The 18,538-nt window shown below is 38.4% G+C and overlaps 1 protein-coding gene across 3 annotated transcripts in view; it reads right to left on the reverse strand.

Moving 5' to 3' along the window:
* kcc (solute carrier family 12 member kcc) overlaps nucleotides 1–18,538 on the reverse strand; it is a 1,104,173-nt gene that overhangs the window by 51,293 nt on the left and 1,034,342 nt on the right. For all 3 annotated transcript variants that reach the window (XM_080276408.1, XM_080276407.1, XM_080276406.1), the window contains one exon: nucleotides 3,657–3,764. In XM_080276408.1, coding sequence (XP_080132534.1) covers nucleotides 3,657–3,764 — 108 coding nt within the window. The remainder of the gene's footprint in view (nucleotides 1–3,656; nucleotides 3,765–18,538) is intronic.

An 18,538-nucleotide genomic window follows, 5' to 3' on the forward strand; every position in this document is an offset into this window, starting at 1 on the left:
GATTGATAATACAGATGACTTGGTTATTCTGGACCCTCCTGTTCCTGATGTGGGTCCTTCAGTGCGGGATCCCTTGGACGCATCCTCCACTAGGAATTCACTATCCAATTCCTCTGAACCCGGTGGAGCTCAAGGATGTAACCAGGAGTTGCAGCCTACTAGTAGTGGATGGAGACATTGGGAACCTGATAGGTTGTTACAGTTGAGGAAAGTATAGATTTGCACCTTATAACCATGTACTGAACAAAATGGAAACATGATCTGTGACCTTTTTATAAATGTGATTATGTATATGGGTACTGTATTATGTATTCATGTTTAGTGAATATGGTGGGTTCTTTGAGATATTTTAGGTGAGGGAGTCCACTATGAGGAAAAATCATATGTTGTTGATCTTTCATTTGAGATTAGTATGAATGATTTTAGGTGAGGGAGTGTTGTGTCAGTGTATGTTTCAATTATACAAAATGAATGACCTGTTTCTCTGGTTCGGGATTCGGTATATGTACGGAGTTGTACTGGGTTGTCCGGGAAAATAAACGAATAGTTATCGTTTGGCAGCTCATAAGTAAACACTGCCTTTCCTTTTCCTTCCTGGCCATACTCCATACATTACACAAAGTAGCCTCCTTTCTGGCCTGTTTAGGGAATAGTAATGAACCACAAATAATATAACTCCCTGGACTTTCAATCATCTGAACATTTCTTTTTTTGAAAATCCTATGGAAGAATCTTCCACAGTAGTCAGATCTGGTTATCAGGTTTAAGGGATCCACTGTATCAGAATGAATACAGTAATCTCTCAATTATCCATTGGCACAATATCCAACCTCTCACAATATCCAGCGCTTTCTGCTCAGCTCTGTTAAAACAATATCTGGCGAAATCAGACAATATCCAGCTCAGAAACGTGGAGCAATCAGCGGTATTATGCATTTTTCAGCAGTAATGTGTATCATCCAGCTCAGGCATGGGAACCAATAGGCATGCAGGCAGACCCTGCAACACAGCAACAAACGCCAGTCAATCAAAATGAGTTGTGAGAGTGACCCACCTGATGCACCAAGCCAACCCTGAAGGTTGGCTTGTTGCATAAACAAGTACATGTTACATTCCAGGGCAAATCTTTATGAACATGAAATTTCCCTAAAAGAGTTCCACAGGGCTCTGTTCTCTCACCCACACTCTTCAATCTATACATACCGTACATGATATTCCCACACCTCAACCATCCACAAACATTGCCTTATATGCAGATAACATCACCATAACACCCATACATGACACTGCAGACATAGCCTGCACACTGCACCAGGACTACCTCAGCATACTGTACTGTAGACTTGGGCTGAGGACTACAGGCTGTGGAACACCCCAGCCAAAACCAACACCACACCCATAACCAGAAGTAAACATGAGCACATGAACTCCACCACATCACACTTAACAATGTATGTGTGTTACACACCCCCTCAACTATGATCCTTCCAGGATCTGAGCAACAAACAGAAACTCTCCTTACTCTACACACAACACATTAGATCAGTGATGTCCTATGCCTCCTCAGCCCATCCTATCTAATGCCCACAACAGCAGCTTCCAAATCATGCAGAGCAACGCCCAATGTAACACCACTGGCTGCACCAAAACCACTTCTACAACTCACTTACACTCTGAAACTACAGTTCTCCCTGTCAGACCTTGATATGAGGGACACAATTCAATGCAGCAGCCGATGCCAGTATACAACATCCCTGTCATTATATGACATACACAACATACATAGGGACATAAAACAATAATCACACACACATTATCAACCCTGTACAAAAATATCCAACCTCCAGACATTCCAACACTGGCAATGAAAAACCATCTACATACTCACTTCTTGTGCAGGGCAATACAACATTTTGATCACAGTGCCATACTACAAACTCTCCCTCCCTCCTGTACATCCACCTACCGGAGGTGCTCTTAAATGGAGTTAATTGAGTTCACCTAGCTAGCTTAGGGCAGGATTTCACCCAGCCCTCCTCAGCTACCAGCTTGGAAATGGGTTGGGTGGCATCACAAATGACACATTCCCAGCTTGCAGAATAGGCCCACAAAATATAACACATAACATAGCACAACCTAGCACATGCCACACTGAGATGGATACTCAACATGAATGGTGTAGAGAACCTATGGGACAACCCCATATGGGCTTACCTGCAGCTGATGGGGTCTGCTCACTCAGATGAACCAGGGTTGAGTAACAACAACAAACATGAACTGCCAAGGTGATATAACACAACCCTGTCTTACACCTACAGTACATTAATGATAAATGGGTCACTGAGCTTCTTCCCCGTCTTCACACATGTGGTACTATTCTCATAAAAGAATTCTGTTGCCTTCAAGAAACTCTTTCCTACACAACATATGCCTAACACACCCCATAATCCTTCCCAATCCATCCTATTATAAGCCTTCTCCAAGTCCATAAAATGCAACATACAGTTTCTTATTCTCTGGAGTGTACTTCTCCACTGAAGCATTGTAGATCTCTGGTCCACACATCCCATACCCTTTTTAAACCCACCCTGTTCCCTTGTCTTCTGTTATATTACACACACTCTTTATAAACACTACCATACAGTTTTCCTAGTACTGTATGCTCAATAAACTACAAGTATTTCCTCTGTGATATTTAAACTTATCCTTAATCCCTTCCCCTTTATACACTGAACTATTTACTTTCTCCAATCTTCTCATACTTTTTCTGTACCTCATGCCAACCTGCACACACTCTGCATTATTCTGACCATCTCGGTCCACCACTGACAAAGAACTAAAATATTCTCTCCATCTCTCAACTACATCATACTCACCTTCTAGCACCCAACCATCCTTACTCCAAAGTTTACCCCCACCCCACCCCTCCCTTCACTTTCAGTCCTTGATATTTTTTTTACTGTAGTTGTATTTCTTTTTATCATTTTCTTCTGATCACTTCTCTTTCTTCCATACTCATCATCCCACTGCTTTCTGGCTTTTATTTGTTTTACTCATTTTTAATTTCTGTACTCCTGCTTCCTCTCTTCCTTCTCCTACTTCCCAAGGTACTCTTCTCTGAAACATCCTCTTCCATGCCTCAGTTTTCGCCTTCAAAGCTACACTTGTATCAATACCAAACAAGCAGTACCTCTCTTTTTCCCTCTTCTCCCCATTTTCTCACCATATACTGCTTCTGCTGGTTCTATCATACCCATCTTCACAACTTTCCATATTTTCTCTATACAGTTCTGCATCTTTCTCATCACTTACTTTCACACTCAAATTCTCTTCTATTTACCTAAACTTCAACCTATATTTTTCAGCGAAGTCCTTTATCTCCAAGTTCTCTAGCCTCATTCTCTCTTCCAGTATTGGTTCCTCCCTCCTTTCATATCTCCATTTATTTTTAACTCTGACCTTTCCCAGTACTGTACTATAAAGTGATCTGAACCTGTTAGTAATCTTTTAACTGCTTTTGCATCTATAACTCTCCTTCTAACCCTTTCGTTCCTTGTAGTCTCCACTAAATAACTTAACAAACCTCTCCCAACCATTAATTTTATTCATCAAACCCATCCTGCTGCATCCCTTTAACAAATGATATACCAACTTACTGTTTCAACCTCGGCATCTGAGTCTGCAGCTCCATCCTCTTCTTTGAAGCGCACCTTGCTAGCAGAATGTTCACCTGTTGGGTGGTGGTGGTCAACTATGGCCTGGACCTGTCAAGGGGTTGGGGAAGGGGATGCAACAGCAACAGGACAGGAAAAGATGGTGTATTAATATGGGGTGGTGATGGCTGGGTGTGCAATGGCTAAGAATAAAAATATTTAAGATTTAAACCTAAACTCATTCTGACCACTGAATAATACTGTAATGTATTTTTATTTCCACAATCTGTTGATCTTCCTAAATAAAATTCCGCTCAAGAAGGATTCTTTAATTATAAGGTAGGGCAATTAACTGCATGCAACTTACTTTAATGGCCTTAAAACACAGTACTTAATGATATACTGCACTGCACAATAATAAAGCATTAACTATATCATCAACAGTATTCTCAAAACTTATTCTGAGAGCTGCAGATAACAAATATGAACAAGAAGTTACATTAAGTCTTACTCTATGCTACTGGATATTCTAGTAGTATTCACCAGTTTCAAGACCTATCTGACAATAGGAAATACAGAGAAGCTAGTCAACTCTTAACTGACCAATAAACTAATCCTGACACTAACACAAGGGGGGGAGGGGATAATTTACAATAGGTAGGGTATATTTAATTGTCAGTTTCTGTGTCTTGGGTTAAGATAACACCTAGACATGCAGGTTAACACACTATAAACACCTAAGAAATATAAACAGAATTTGTAAATTAGTATGAGGCACAAACTACGTTGGCCCTAAACAGACAACACACAGTCACTAGAGGTAAAGCACAACCTGCTAAATATCAGTGTACATGGGTGTCAATATGTGGTTCGTTCAGTATTTAGGATGACCAAAAGCAAATAACGCAGGGAGAAAGATTATGTAAACTGGCTAGATGCCCCATTACCCTCTCTGCATCACTGACATAACTTAGTGCAATAATAATAAAAATAATAATAATAATAATAATGGTAATAATAATAAGTTGATACTCAGAATGTCAACATAAATTATTCCTAGTCTGTTGTTCTAAAGAAGCATAATAATATTTGACAATAGCAGTACTTGCTATGAGAATAGTTTGGGTCTAATCATGCTTCAGATTCAGTTTTGTCAAACTCAGCTAAGTACAGTACAGATCCTTAAAAGTAACTCCTAAATGCCAATTTAGATAAACACACAGATGAACAAGAAACATGAAATCTTAAAACAAGTCAGAAATTTATTCTGCTTGCAATAATTAATATATGGAGGAGCAAAGATTCCCTGCATTACTGTAATGATAGGGTAAAATACTAATAGGAACAGCAAGCCAATACATACACTGTTAAAGACTTGGATTAACTAAACAGAAATACTAAAGTATGCTCAGTTTGCACCCGTCCATCATTGATACATAAGCACAGTTGTGTTCAGTGCTGAACAGTATGAGCCTTATAAAAATAATAATAATATAATAATATACTAAAGTACATCCTGTAGTGGAATCAAATACTGTATTAGTAGCTTGGACAACTGTTGCACTTAATGTTTAGTTCAGAAAGCAGAGGTGTGGTGAGGCATGTGGTGTGTGGTCATACTGAAGTTGAGCATGAAGCTTATTTGATAACAGTCTGTGTGGTTTTCTGTGGTTAATGTTGTGCAGTCTTAGTTTGTGACGTACTTGGATGTACGGCATTTGTGTTATCAGATATACTGTACTAGGCATAGGCTGGAAAGGTAAAATATATTGATATTGGTGTGATGGTTACTGTTACTATACATCAATATGTTTTGCTTGCTTGATGTTTTCTAAGCACTGTGTGGTTTGGCAGAAATGGTGAAGGGGTGTATTGTAGTAGATGTGAGTGGCGTATGTAAGATGATGTGTATAGGCCTAACTGTGATGTGTGGAGGATGATGGATATAGGTGTGGTGAATGTACAATGATGTGTATGAGTGTGGTCTATGGAAGATGACGAGAATGAGTGTGGCATATGGAAGATGATGGGTATGAATGTGGTGTATGAAGGGTGATAGGTATGGGTGTGATGTAATGGAGGATGATGCATACGGGTGTGGTGTTGAGGTATCGTGCGGGGGACAGCAACATTCTGGGCACCACACCACCACATGCGGCACCACAACACTACCCAGGAAACACCAGCATAACTCAAAAACAGGGTGTGTGTGGATCTGAGATTGTGAGGAAAGGATGGTGTGTGTGTGTGTGTGTGTGTGTGTGTGTGTGTGTGTGTGTGTGTGTGTGTGTGTGTTTTCTTACTTTACATAATTGTTCTTACCTAACTGTATCTTTACAGGAATGAGTCAAACTCGTACTGCACTGTGTTTTGACCCATTTTTATCAAACATGTCTTTAAATTTATGAATAGTTTTGTTTTCGTTTTTCGTTTTTAAAGGCTCCAACATGCTTGCATGTGTCGGCCTTGGTCACCTAATGGCGGCTCTCCATGCTGCACGATCCATTGCAGCCTCCCTGTTCAGTCCCTTAACCCTAAGGTCACACTTAATGACCTCGTCCCATGTCTTTCTCGGTCTACCCCTCATAACCCCACCCCCAATATTAACACTTCTCACCTTCCTCACCCAACTATCATCCCCCATCCTCTCCACATGTCCAAACCACCTCAATCTACCTCTCCTCATCACAACACCAATACACTCCAGTCCCATCCTACCTCTCAACTCTTCCATTGTAAACCCAGCCCCTCCAGGCCTTGGACGCAGGGACGCACTGCACATCCACCTAATCATTGTCATTTCTGTACGTCTGAGCCGGCGAATGTCTTCCTCCTTCACTGCCCAGGTCTCACTGCCATACAGCATTACACTCCTAACACACGCTGCATACAAAGACCCCTTAGCACGTAGGGAGAGCCCCCTCAATGTCAGGAGAGGCAAGAGCTCCCTGAACTTCTTCCAACCACTTCTCACCCTAGCCACAGAGCTAGCTCCAGCCCCACCTCCAGCACACAACATGTCTCCTAAATAACAAAACTCTTCCACACACTCAAGAGATTCACCAGCAAGTTCAATTCTTTCACGTCTGACGATCTCCACCTGCTCTGCCCGGCACGCCGTACACATAAAATCAGCATTATCTCGCAGTCTACCTCTGATACCACTACATCTCTTATGCACCCATTTATCACACACACCGCACAAGATGGAATTACTTCCCACGCCCTTGTGGCAAACTGCACATGGCCACTCTCCCTCGTCTTTGACAGTACTGCCACCAACCCTAGATATCATCACTTTTGTTTTATCTGCATTTACCCTTAAACCCTTTTGCCCCATACCATCTCTCCACTTCCTAAACCTTTCCTCCGCCTCCCTTTCATTCTCTGCAATCAACACCAAATCATCAGCATACAACAACTCCCACGGGAGTCCGTTTCTAAAGTCACGTGAAAGGGCTTCAAGTACCATGATAAACAACATGGGACTCAAGACTGACCCCTGATGCACACCAACATTCACGGAAAACTCATCACTCAAATCTCCATTCACTCTCACCTGGGTGTGAGCACCCACATACATGGCCATAACCACCCTAACCAGCCACTCCTCCAAGCCAAGCTTTCTCATTGCCCACTTCACCACCTCTCTAGGGACTCTGTCAAAGGCCTTTTTGGCACATACTATTTCATTTGGTAGTTCATTCCACTGATCTATTGCTCTATTTTGAGAAACTGAATTTCTTTATGTCTATCACCTCTCTTTCCATACAGTTTTTTGCAATGTCCTCTTGATGATGCTTGCCCATAGGTTATATACTCATTTGTCTATTTCCTCTTTTCCTGTGATGCATTTATATAACTAAATCATGTCTCCTCCTTTCCTTCTCTCCTGTAATAATGGTAGGTTTAACATTTTGAGTCTTTCTTCATATCTTAGATTCCTTAAACTTGGTGCCCATAATGTAGTGGCCCTTTGTACCTTTTCAATCTTATCTATGTATGTGTTTTTTGGGATGTGGATTCCAGACTACTGATGAATACTCCAGAGTTGGTCTGATGAATGATATTGGTATCTTCCTCAGCATGTCTTTACATATATATGTGAATGCTACCCTCATATTAGCAAGCAGTGTGTACATGTTCCTTAAATTTTCACTGATGTGGTCAGCCAGTGATTGTCTGTTATTGATAATCATTCCTAAATCCTTTTCTTTTTCTGGTGTGTATGGGGTTATGCTTCCTAACTTATTGTCTCAGTCTGGTCTTTTTTATCTTTTACCAAATTTTATTACATAAAATTTGTCCACATTGAATCCTATTTGCCATCTACTGCTCTGTTCATGAAGCTTACTTAATTCCTCTTGTAGCCCTATGCAAGAGTCTGTGTTTGTAATTTTCCTTAATATTTTTGCATCATCAGCAAACATACTTAGATAGCTTCCATTTCCAGTGTTGCTGTCCATGTCATTTATATATACTGAAAACATAATTGGTGCCACCACAGGGCTCTGTGGAACTCCACTTGTCACTTCTCTCCATGATGAGTAATGTCTCCTTAGTACTGTTCTCATTTCCCTTTTACTGAGAAAAACTTGCATCCAATCGTAGCGATTACCTTGGATTCCTCTTTGTTAGTAGTTTCTATAAGAGTCTTTTGTGTGGTACTCTGTCAAATGCCTTCTTGAAATTCGAATAATGCTGTCTACTCAGCTATCTCTTTCCTGTAGTATTTCTGCAACTCTTTCTGTAGTATTTCTGCAACTCTGTCATAGTAGCTTAATAGTTGTAACACACGATTTTCCCTTTTTAAAACCAAATTGTCTCTCCATTATCATATTGTGTTTTTCCAGGTGATTTACTCAAATTCCTCATATCAGTTTTTCTAAAATCTTCCTTACGACGCTCATCAGTGATACTGATTGGTAGTTGAGTGGATTTTGTCTACTTCCTTTCTTGAAAAGGGGCACAATGTTTGCTTTCTTCCAAATATCAGGTAATTTACGTTGTCTTATGGATTCTCCGAACATTAAATGTAATGGACTGTTAAGCTCTTTTGCACATTCCTGTAATACCCAACACGAAATCTTGTCACAGCCGTTAGCCTTTCGTTTGTCTAATTTCCTCATCTCTTCCTGGACCTCTTGTTTAAATATATGTATATTTGTTAATATGTGTGGGCATGCTTGTTTGTTTACATCTCTCGCAAAACTACTGTACTTTCTTTTAGTAAAAAGTGATTGGAAAGTTTTGTTTAGTGCTTCACAAATTTCTTCTTCATTGATACAGATTTTCTCCTCGTCCATGATGGACTGCATTTTATCTTTGACTTTTATTTTGCTTCGTATGTAGCTGTAAAACAACTTTGGCTCATCAGCACTTTTATTTATAATGACTTCCTCAAACCACCTTGGAGCTTCCTCCTTATCCTTGTACAATCATTTCTTGCCTGTTTGAAATTGTTATATGCTCTCTCACTTTTATGTCGTCTGTATCTGATCCACAGCGAGTTTCTTCTCTCATTTGCATCTCTACAACAAGTATTAAACCAATTCTTTATCCTTATTTCCATTTCTTTGTGCTGTGGGGCATAATTCTGGGTTCCTGTTTTGTAAAATTCAAAGAATTTATTATATATAACACTTATATCTTGTCCTCTTAGCTCCTTTTCCCAATGTACATCCTTAAAGTACTTCTTTAGGTCATGATAGTCGCCCTTTTTGTAATTCAGCTTCTTTTTGTAATTTTCATTATCTCTAACTACCGTATATCATATGCTACCCTGAAACTGTAATCTACTACTGCATGGTTGCTCTTGCTGAATGGAGGGTGATAGATTACATAGTCAATTTCATTTTCTTGCCTAGTAAATATGAGATCTAATAATGAGGGGACTTTTGGTCCTCTTTTTCTGGTGTTCTCCTTTACATGTTGTGTTAGAAAAAACTCCTGTATAAGATCCAGGAGCTTTTGATCCCAACAACTTTCACAACCTCTTACATCTACAGTATTCCAATTTATATTTGTGTTAAAATCCCCTGTTATTATAATTCTCTCAGATTTTTCTTCCATTCTGTATATTAAGGTTCTTAAACTCTTAACTGTCTTTTTCTGTCAGGTCTTCATATTCATCTCTATTCCATGTGTTTGTCTTGGGAGGCATATATAAATCTGCCACAATTATTTTCCCTTCTGCTGTACTAATCTCTACCGCAATTAATTCCACTTGTAAGGGTATGTCTATTTTTCTTTTAACTGGAGTCTTTTCTCTGTTAGTATCATAACTCCTCCTCCTTTTTTTCAAATTTCTGTATCTTCGCCAAATATTGTACTCATCCAAATTTAAGGTGTCGTTTTATATCCTTGAGGTTAATTTTGTTTCTGTTAGACAAATAATAGAGGGTTCATTTTCCATGATACAGTCTTTTGTCTCTAATAATTTGGATACCATTCCATCTACATCTGAGTACATCAACTTAGCCATATTGTTCACATACTATTTTTGACATTGTTTGAGTCTACTACCTTACTTTATTTAGTCCCTGCTGTTTATGTGCCATTTTCTTGCTTGCAATCCTACTAATTTGTAAACAAATTTACTTCTCTCAACTGACTTTGCATCATTCTTTCTTTTTTGCTTCTTCCTTCTTTTCCTTTAGTAATCCCAATTCCTCTTGAGTTAGGTACCTTTTCATCCATACTTCTTTGTATTCCTCTGATTCCTTAAGTTTGTTAGCATTATTTAATACCCCATCTACAGTGCTCACATTTTGGAAGGTTACTTTCAGCATCCTTGACTTGTTTCTCTCATCTTTCCCTAATCTCTTAAATTCCTCTACATCTTTCCCTAATCTCTTAAATTCCTCTACATCTTTCTCACAGATTTCCTCTGATACTACTTTCAATATGTTCATTATATTTACCATCTCCTTGTTATCTCTGGTGATTCTATTCCTTATTTCTTCTTCATCTTTACCAGTGATGACCATAGATTTGTTAATCCCAGCTGTTTCCTTTATCAGCCAAGGGTTTTTTCTTATTATGTCTTTCACTTCTCTTGTCTTTTGCTTCAGCCACTGTTTTTAGATCTTGAGTTATTTTGGCTACTTCTGCCCATGTATTTTGTACTTCCTCCATGTAATTTCTCATAATTTCACATGCCTTAGTTATCCTCTCGTCAGTGTCTCTGCTTTGTTCTATCAGATTGTCTTTATCATTATTAAATTCCTTCAAAACTCTCTCATGGGTGGCTACTGTATTTCCCAATTTGTTCATGACTCTCTCATGGGTGGCTACTGTATTTCCCAATTTGTTCATTTTCTTCTTCAGAATGTCTACCCCAACTTGTTGCTCACCCACTGTTGCATCTTTTCCGTTTAATTCCTTTACCAGTTCCCCATTTCTTTCCTTTCGTTGGTACAGTTCCTTCGTTATTTCATCCAATTCCTCCAGTTTATTCACTTTCTCTGCTAATTCATTAAAGGTATCCACTTCCACCAGGTCTGTGTAGTCATCATTTTGTTTCTTACTGTTTCCCTTCCTCCCACATAGATGAACTTCTTGAAAGTACACCATCTTACAAAAATATACTTTCTCCTTACAGTTTAGCATCTCCATTATGTCATGTTGGAATTTACCCGGTGCCCGTCTGTTGTGATACCCAGCGCCTGTCTGCCTGCTTATGCAGCAAATTCCTTGGGGCTCTGATTATATGATACACAGTACTTTCTTTGGACTTCATTTTTTCGTGTTTACCTGCTCTACAATATTAAAGCATCTATAATTTAGCTTAGTACCGAGCTTGACTCATTTTTAGATACACTTAGATATTTGATGCAGCAAAGCAGAGAGCAGTGATATCGGCCCTCTCTCATGTTTCACTCGTGTGTGTGTGTGTGTGTGTGTGTGTGTGTGTGTGTGTGTGTGTGTGTGTGTGTGTGTGTGTGTGTGTGTGTGTGTTTCTACTGGTCCACACATTATCTCATCTTCTGCTGTCATTTCATCCTTCTGTTTTTAAAAAGTTTCTCTCTTTAATAAAATTTTTACTTGAAATGACATCTACAGTATATGACATGAAGATCTCAATTACAAAAAGATTTGTCAAGAAAGTTCTCCTTTCGAAGTTTTTCTTTTACACAGTAATGTACATGGAGATACCACTGTTTCTGGCCTGCCTTACTCAATCTGTGGGTGAGGTCCAAATCTGTTTTTGCCCAAAGGCTTAATGGTGTTGTGATTATGGGACAATGCATGCTTGAATAAACAGTATGTGAAAACCTCAAACTATGAGGCAGCCAAGATAACTTTCTTGCACTTAAAGTACTTTCATTCATGTAAGTATCATACAGCATTACTGAAACAAGAGAAGACTGTATCCAATATTTTGGGTGGCCTCTGACCACCTGAAAATGCACTGTTGTACTGAAAACATAGTAGACTGTATCCTGAGTGTTGGGTAGCCACTGATCACCTAAAAATGAACTGAGGTTCAATAAACCTTCAGGCTAGCCAGTGAAACATGATAAGTCTTACTCCATTATCTCCTATACATTTAATGTGGAGACACGTATTGTTTGTTACTGCACACATGAAGATACAGGTATATATATACACTATAGGTAAATACATCCTGTACCATATACTGTGACATGAGATGTGTCCATACTGATGTGGAGCATTGCCGGACAGCCATGAAAATGACTGATTTGAACACTGGTGTTATTTGAAGAAAAGCTGCTTCAGGACTTTCCAAAGTCTTGGGTTAATGCACGAGTTTTTCTTTTTATTCAGGTCCCCTGAGGCTGCTATTAGTATACTATCCAATAATAGGAAATAATGTCTACAATGCAGCTTTACTGTAACTGCAGTGCTTGATATAAACTAATATAGATATGATATAACTGGCTGATACTGATGATTCAAAGGTTTCACAACCAGTCTGCCCCATAACCAATACTGTGGGCCTCTGGGCAAAAAAAATGCCTAAGTTCTCACCATAGGACTGAGTGAGGTAGGTAAGAAACCAAGGTTCTGTGCGCACAGACATTTTACCTGGTGTATTTGTTAATGCTGTTACAAATCATGAAATCCATCAACCGAACACAGTGATACTACAATAATTTATTCCCCTCAAAATGTTCAGAACTGTACATTATAGTACTTACTCTTTGGAGGGCTAAATACTTTAGCTAAGACACTTCCCAGAAATGAAACTGATGATGATATTTGAATCTAAATCCTAATACAGACTGCAACTTGTCTCACTGCTGAGATGAATACATCAATGTCTAAGTATTCCCACATAAATAACTATGAAAAATACCTTTATATACAAATTGCTGAAATATTTCATCACTACTTAGCTTGATTACAAAAGTTAAAGACAGTGTGAATATTGTGTTATTTACTGACCACACACACCCTCATAATTTAATATTAACTTAAGTCTTAATTCAATATTAACACCTGAAATAATAAAATAATAATAATATTATATAACAGATCATAATAAAAATAAATAAAATGTCATGTACAAATAAAAAACATAAAAAGGCTTGAGAGGGCAAGACTCAAAATAAAATTCTTCAGACAAGAAGAAGCTGCCTCGTATAAAGTACACTATATAACTCATGAAAAGAAGAAAATAATGCAAAGGTAAAGTTTAAACATTTTAAATAAGTAATAAGAGAGCGTTAAACCACAAGGGTTGAGTTAAGACACTGCCGACTACTCAAGACAGGGCAGAGAAGATGGGAATACGATACCCCGATGTTATTTGACTCAATCTGTGGACAAGAGTAAAGGCTTCATGCTACAGCTGCTCGGAAAACCATCTCCTCCACACACACACACACACACACACACACACACACACACACAAAATGATATACCAAAAGATACGAGTAATGTCAAAACCCTAAAACATACATAAATAGAGTTGCACATACACATATCATATATACTTGCAAGGTGTTAAAATGCTATAAGGAACTCCACGCATAGCAAGGTGCTACCCAGACAAAGTTATCACTTGCACACGATACTGTCAACCAATACACATTATTAATTGAGGCCAATGCAATAATAAAACACAGACAGACACAAATGAATGTAGGCATGCATTCATAAATAAACACACACTCAATCAATCATCATCATCACCATCTGAATCCTGTTTCCCAATAAAAAAAATGGGACAGAGGGGGATCCAAATGAGAGAGAGAGAGAGAGAGAGAGAGAGAGAGAGAGAGCCATAACAGCAGAACAATCAATAGAGTGCCCAATGAAATGAGCCACACATCCATTCACTTACCTATTCATGTCCAAAAACTTTTACACACACACATCCACATGGTGAGTTATGTGTCATCCTTTTTGGTATTTATACTCATGTGATACATGCATTAGCATTCAAATAACCATCCACATACTACTTTATGTGTGTATTTACCTATTTGTTACCTCTTTGTATTATACAGCAACTGAGCTAAGCTTGTGTTGTCTTGTCTCCATATCTACATTTATCTAGTGTAGTTATAAACACATGAATGTTTTTGCCTGCACCACCTCTTCATCCAGGTAATTCCAAATACCTAAGTTTCTATTCGGGAAACTGAATCAAAATTTTAAGATCATTAAGACATCTACCTTTCCTCAACTTCAAGTCATGACCTCTTGTTTTTGCATCATCCAACACAAAAAGATCCTCTCTATTCACCCTTTCCAGTTCTCTTACATTTCTAAACATCATGATCAAGTCACCTCTTTCCCTTCTCTCGCACCGTGTTGGTAACTTCAGTTTCTCCAATCTCTCCTCATAGGTCAGTTCCCTTAAGCACGGTAGCATCATTGCTGCCAGCCATTGAGCCCTCTCCAGTTTATCAATATGCTTCTTCAAATGAGCTGACCATACCACAGACGTATACTCTAGTCTTGGTCTTACCATGGTCACTATCAACTCCCTCAGCATTTCCTTGTCCATATAATTAAAAGCCATTCTCATGTTGGTCAGCAATCCATAACTGCCTATAATGATTGTTTATATGCTTTTCGGGTGACAAGTCATCCTGAATAATCACTCCGAAGTCCTTCTCATCTTTTCTTTTACTAATTATCTAATTGCCCATTTCATATGTCCAGTGTGGTCTCTCTTCACTCATTCCCATTTCTAATACATGACATTTCTTAGCACTGAAACCCATTTTCCAAATCTGGTTCCAGTTGTGGAGTTTGACCAAGTCCTCCTGCAGTTTTTTAAATTATCAATATATTAACATGTTTCATGATTTTAGCATCACCTGCAAACATTCTAATGTAACTATTTAAACCTTCTGGTAAATCATTTATATATATCAGAAACATTACTGGGGCTAAGACAGACCCCTGGGATACTCCACTAGTCACATTTCTCCACTGTGAAACCCTGTTTCTTATGACTGTTCTCATCTGCCTTCCTGTAAGATAATCTCCCATCCACTTTAACAATTTCCCATGCACCCCTCCATATGTCTTTAACTTCCACAGCAGTCTCTTACAGGGCACCTTGTCAAACGCTTTCTTGAGATCAAGACAGACATAATCTGCCCATCCATCTCTCTCTTGAATGACATCTATTACCCTACTGTAGAAACTTATTAAAGTTATTAACACATGATAGTCCTTCCCTAAAACCAAATTGTCTTGGTGTTATCACATTATTTTCTTCTAAATACTTTATCCATCTTTTTCTAATAATTTTCTCACAGATTTTACAAACAACACTATTAAGTGATACAGGTTTATATCTAAGTGGATCTTCCCTATCCCCTCCCTTGAAGACTGGCATAAATTTGCTCTTTTCCAATCTTAGGTAATTGTCCATTTTCCAGTGAGCTCTTAATGATGACATAAACAGGCCACACTAATTGGTTAGCACATTCCTTCAGGATCCATCCAGCCACACTATCTGGTCCTACTGTTTTCCTCACATCCAAGTCCCTCATCAGCTTTCGCACCTCAATCATATCAACTGCAATTTCTGCCATTCCTGTCATCCTGGATTCCATTTCAGGTTTCCTAAATTCCTCTTCCAACACACAGACTGACTGCAACTTGTTGTTCATTATTTCACACAATTCTTCTTCTCTTTCGTAAATTTCATCTCCATCCCTCAATTGTATTATCCTGTCTTTAACTTTTGTTTTACCATTTACAAACCTATAAAATAGTTTAGGGTCTTTTTTACATCGTTACAATATCTTTTTCGTATATCCTTTCTTCCTCTCTCTGCACCCTTACATATTCATTTCTTACCTCTTTGTACTCCTCCCAAGCCCTTTCACTATACCTTCTTCTCACTTTATTCCATGCTCTTTTTCCTGCCTCATGTGCCATTTTACATCTGATGTTAAACCATTCTTTCTTCCTTTCAACTGCTGTGGAGAATTTGGGGAAATATTTACTAACACCTGTTTTATATACTTCTATCTCATGTTTCTCATCAACATTTGTGATCACATTCATTTTACTCCAGTCTACATTTTGGAAAAAGTTCCTCAGGGAAACAAAGTCTGTCTTCCCATATTTGTATCTATTTTCTCTGTGTTTTTCATCTTTCTCCTTCCCTTAATCCCACTACTTCCATCTCAATGGCCAGATGTTTCTTTTACCAAAGGGGCATTGGTAGGTTATAGTCTTCACATCGTTTGGGTCCTTTGTGAATACTAAGTTGAGCCTTGATGGTTTGTCATCTCCTCTAATTCTTGTATTTTCTTTAATTAACTGAGTTAACAAGTTTTCCATCACCAATTCCATTAATTTATTTCCCAATGATGCCATTATTCCCAGCATCCATAGTTTCCCAATCAACTTTTGTACAGTTAAAATCTCCCATGATTATTATTCTATTTCCTCGTTCAATTACGGTAATATTAGCTTAATAATCGATTCTCTTATCAACTGTTCATAATCTTTTGTCCATGCCCAAGTTTGGGGGACATATAAAATACTATTACATCTATTTTTTCTCCATAACAGTCCTCTATTTCCATTGCCCAAAATTCAGCCACAGCATATTCAATTTCTATATTTTTTATTCTTAAGTCGGTACAGGTTAAAATCATTACACCTCCCCCAAACTTGCTTTCTCTATCTTTCCTCTAAATATTATAACTGTTCCATCCAAATAATTTTGTGTGTGTTTGTGTGTTCTTACCTAACTGTATCTTTACAGGAATGAGTCAAGCTCGTACTGTCCCGAGTCTTAAACCATATTTATCGTACATATCCTTAAATTTGTGAATTGTTTTGGCACACACTATTTCATTCGGCAGTGCATTCCACTGATCAATTGCTCTGTTTGGGAAACTGAATTTCCTTATGTCTTTATCACCTCTCTTCTTATGCAGTTTTTTGCAGTGTCCTCTTGCTGATGCTTCACCATATGTTAAGTAATCATTTATGTCTCTTTTCTCCTTCCCTAATATGCATTTATATAGCATTATCATGTCACCTCTTTTCCTTCTCTCCTGTAGTGTTGGTAGATTCAGTTTATTTAGTCTTTCTTCGTAGCTTAGATCCCTTAAGCTTGGTATCCATCTTGTAGCGGCCCTTTGAACTTTTTCAATCTTGTCTATGTGTTTTTTGAGAGGAGGACTCCAGACTACTGATGCATACTCCAGGGTTGGTCTGATGAATGATGTTATTATCCTTCTCAGCATGTCTTTTTTTTATGTATGTGAATGCTATTCTCATATTTGCAAGCAGTGTATACATGTTCCGTACTTTCTCACTGATGTGGTCAGCTGGAGATAGTCTGTTATTGATAATCACACCTAGGTCCTTCTCTCTTTCTGATGTGTGTAGGGTTTTATTTCCTAACATATAATCCCAATCAGGTCTTTTTCCACTTTTACCAAACTTGATTACATGACACTTGTCCACACTGAATTCCATTTGCCATGTATTACTCCATTCATGAAGTTTATTTAATTCTTCTTGTAGCTCTTTACAGGAGTCTGTGTTAGTAATTCTCCTTTGTATTTTTACATCATCTGCAAACATATTTAGATAGCTTTCATTTCCAGTGTTACTGTCTATATCATTTATATACAGTAATCACTCTAATATCCGGACGCCCAATATCCGAACATCCCCACTATCCGGACATAAGAATGTTTCATACTGTACTTTTTTCCATACTATATTTACCTCATTTCACTCTTTAATGTCCTTTATTGGTGTGAATAGGGTGTTAGGAGCTATGCATGTGCAGTAGGAAGGTGTTTTTCTGAGTTAGGCTAGGTTAGGGTCCATAAGTACCAGTCCAGGAGCCAGTCACTAGAATGTTTATTATTGTATGAACCTACTTCTAAACCCTCATTTTATGTTTCTTTTGCATTTATTTTAGTCATTTATGTGCCTTACTGGTGTGATTTGGGTCTTAAATAGGTGCTATGCATGTCCAGAGGGAGTTGTATAGGTGTTTCTCTGAGTTAGGGTCCATAAGTACAAGTCCATAAGCTGGGGCCCAATATCCAGACAGAACCAATATCTGGACCTACCTATGGCTCTATTACATCAGATATTGGAGTGATTACTGTACACTAAAAACACGATTGGTGCCAGCATTGAGCCCTGTGGTACTCCACTAGTCACTTCTTTCCATGATGAGTAATTTGCCCTTAGTACTGTTCGCATTTCTCCTTTTATGAGAAAACCTTGCATCCAACAAAACGTTTGCCTCGAATTCCTCCTTGATGGTACAGTTTCCATAAAAGTCTTTGGTGTGGTACTGTGTCAAATGCTTTCTTGAAATCTAAATAGATATTGTCCACCCATCCTTCTCTTTCCTGTATTGTGTCTGTTACTCTGTCATAGTAGCTCAACAGATTAGTAACACATGATTT

Source organism: Coenobita brevimanus, chromosome 65 (assembly GCF_032717465.1).
Source record: "Coenobita brevimanus isolate Jiangsu-jjx chromosome 65, ASM3271746v2, whole genome shotgun sequence".
NCBI classification, from domain to species: Eukaryota; Metazoa; Arthropoda; class Malacostraca; order Decapoda; family Coenobitidae; genus Coenobita; species Coenobita brevimanus.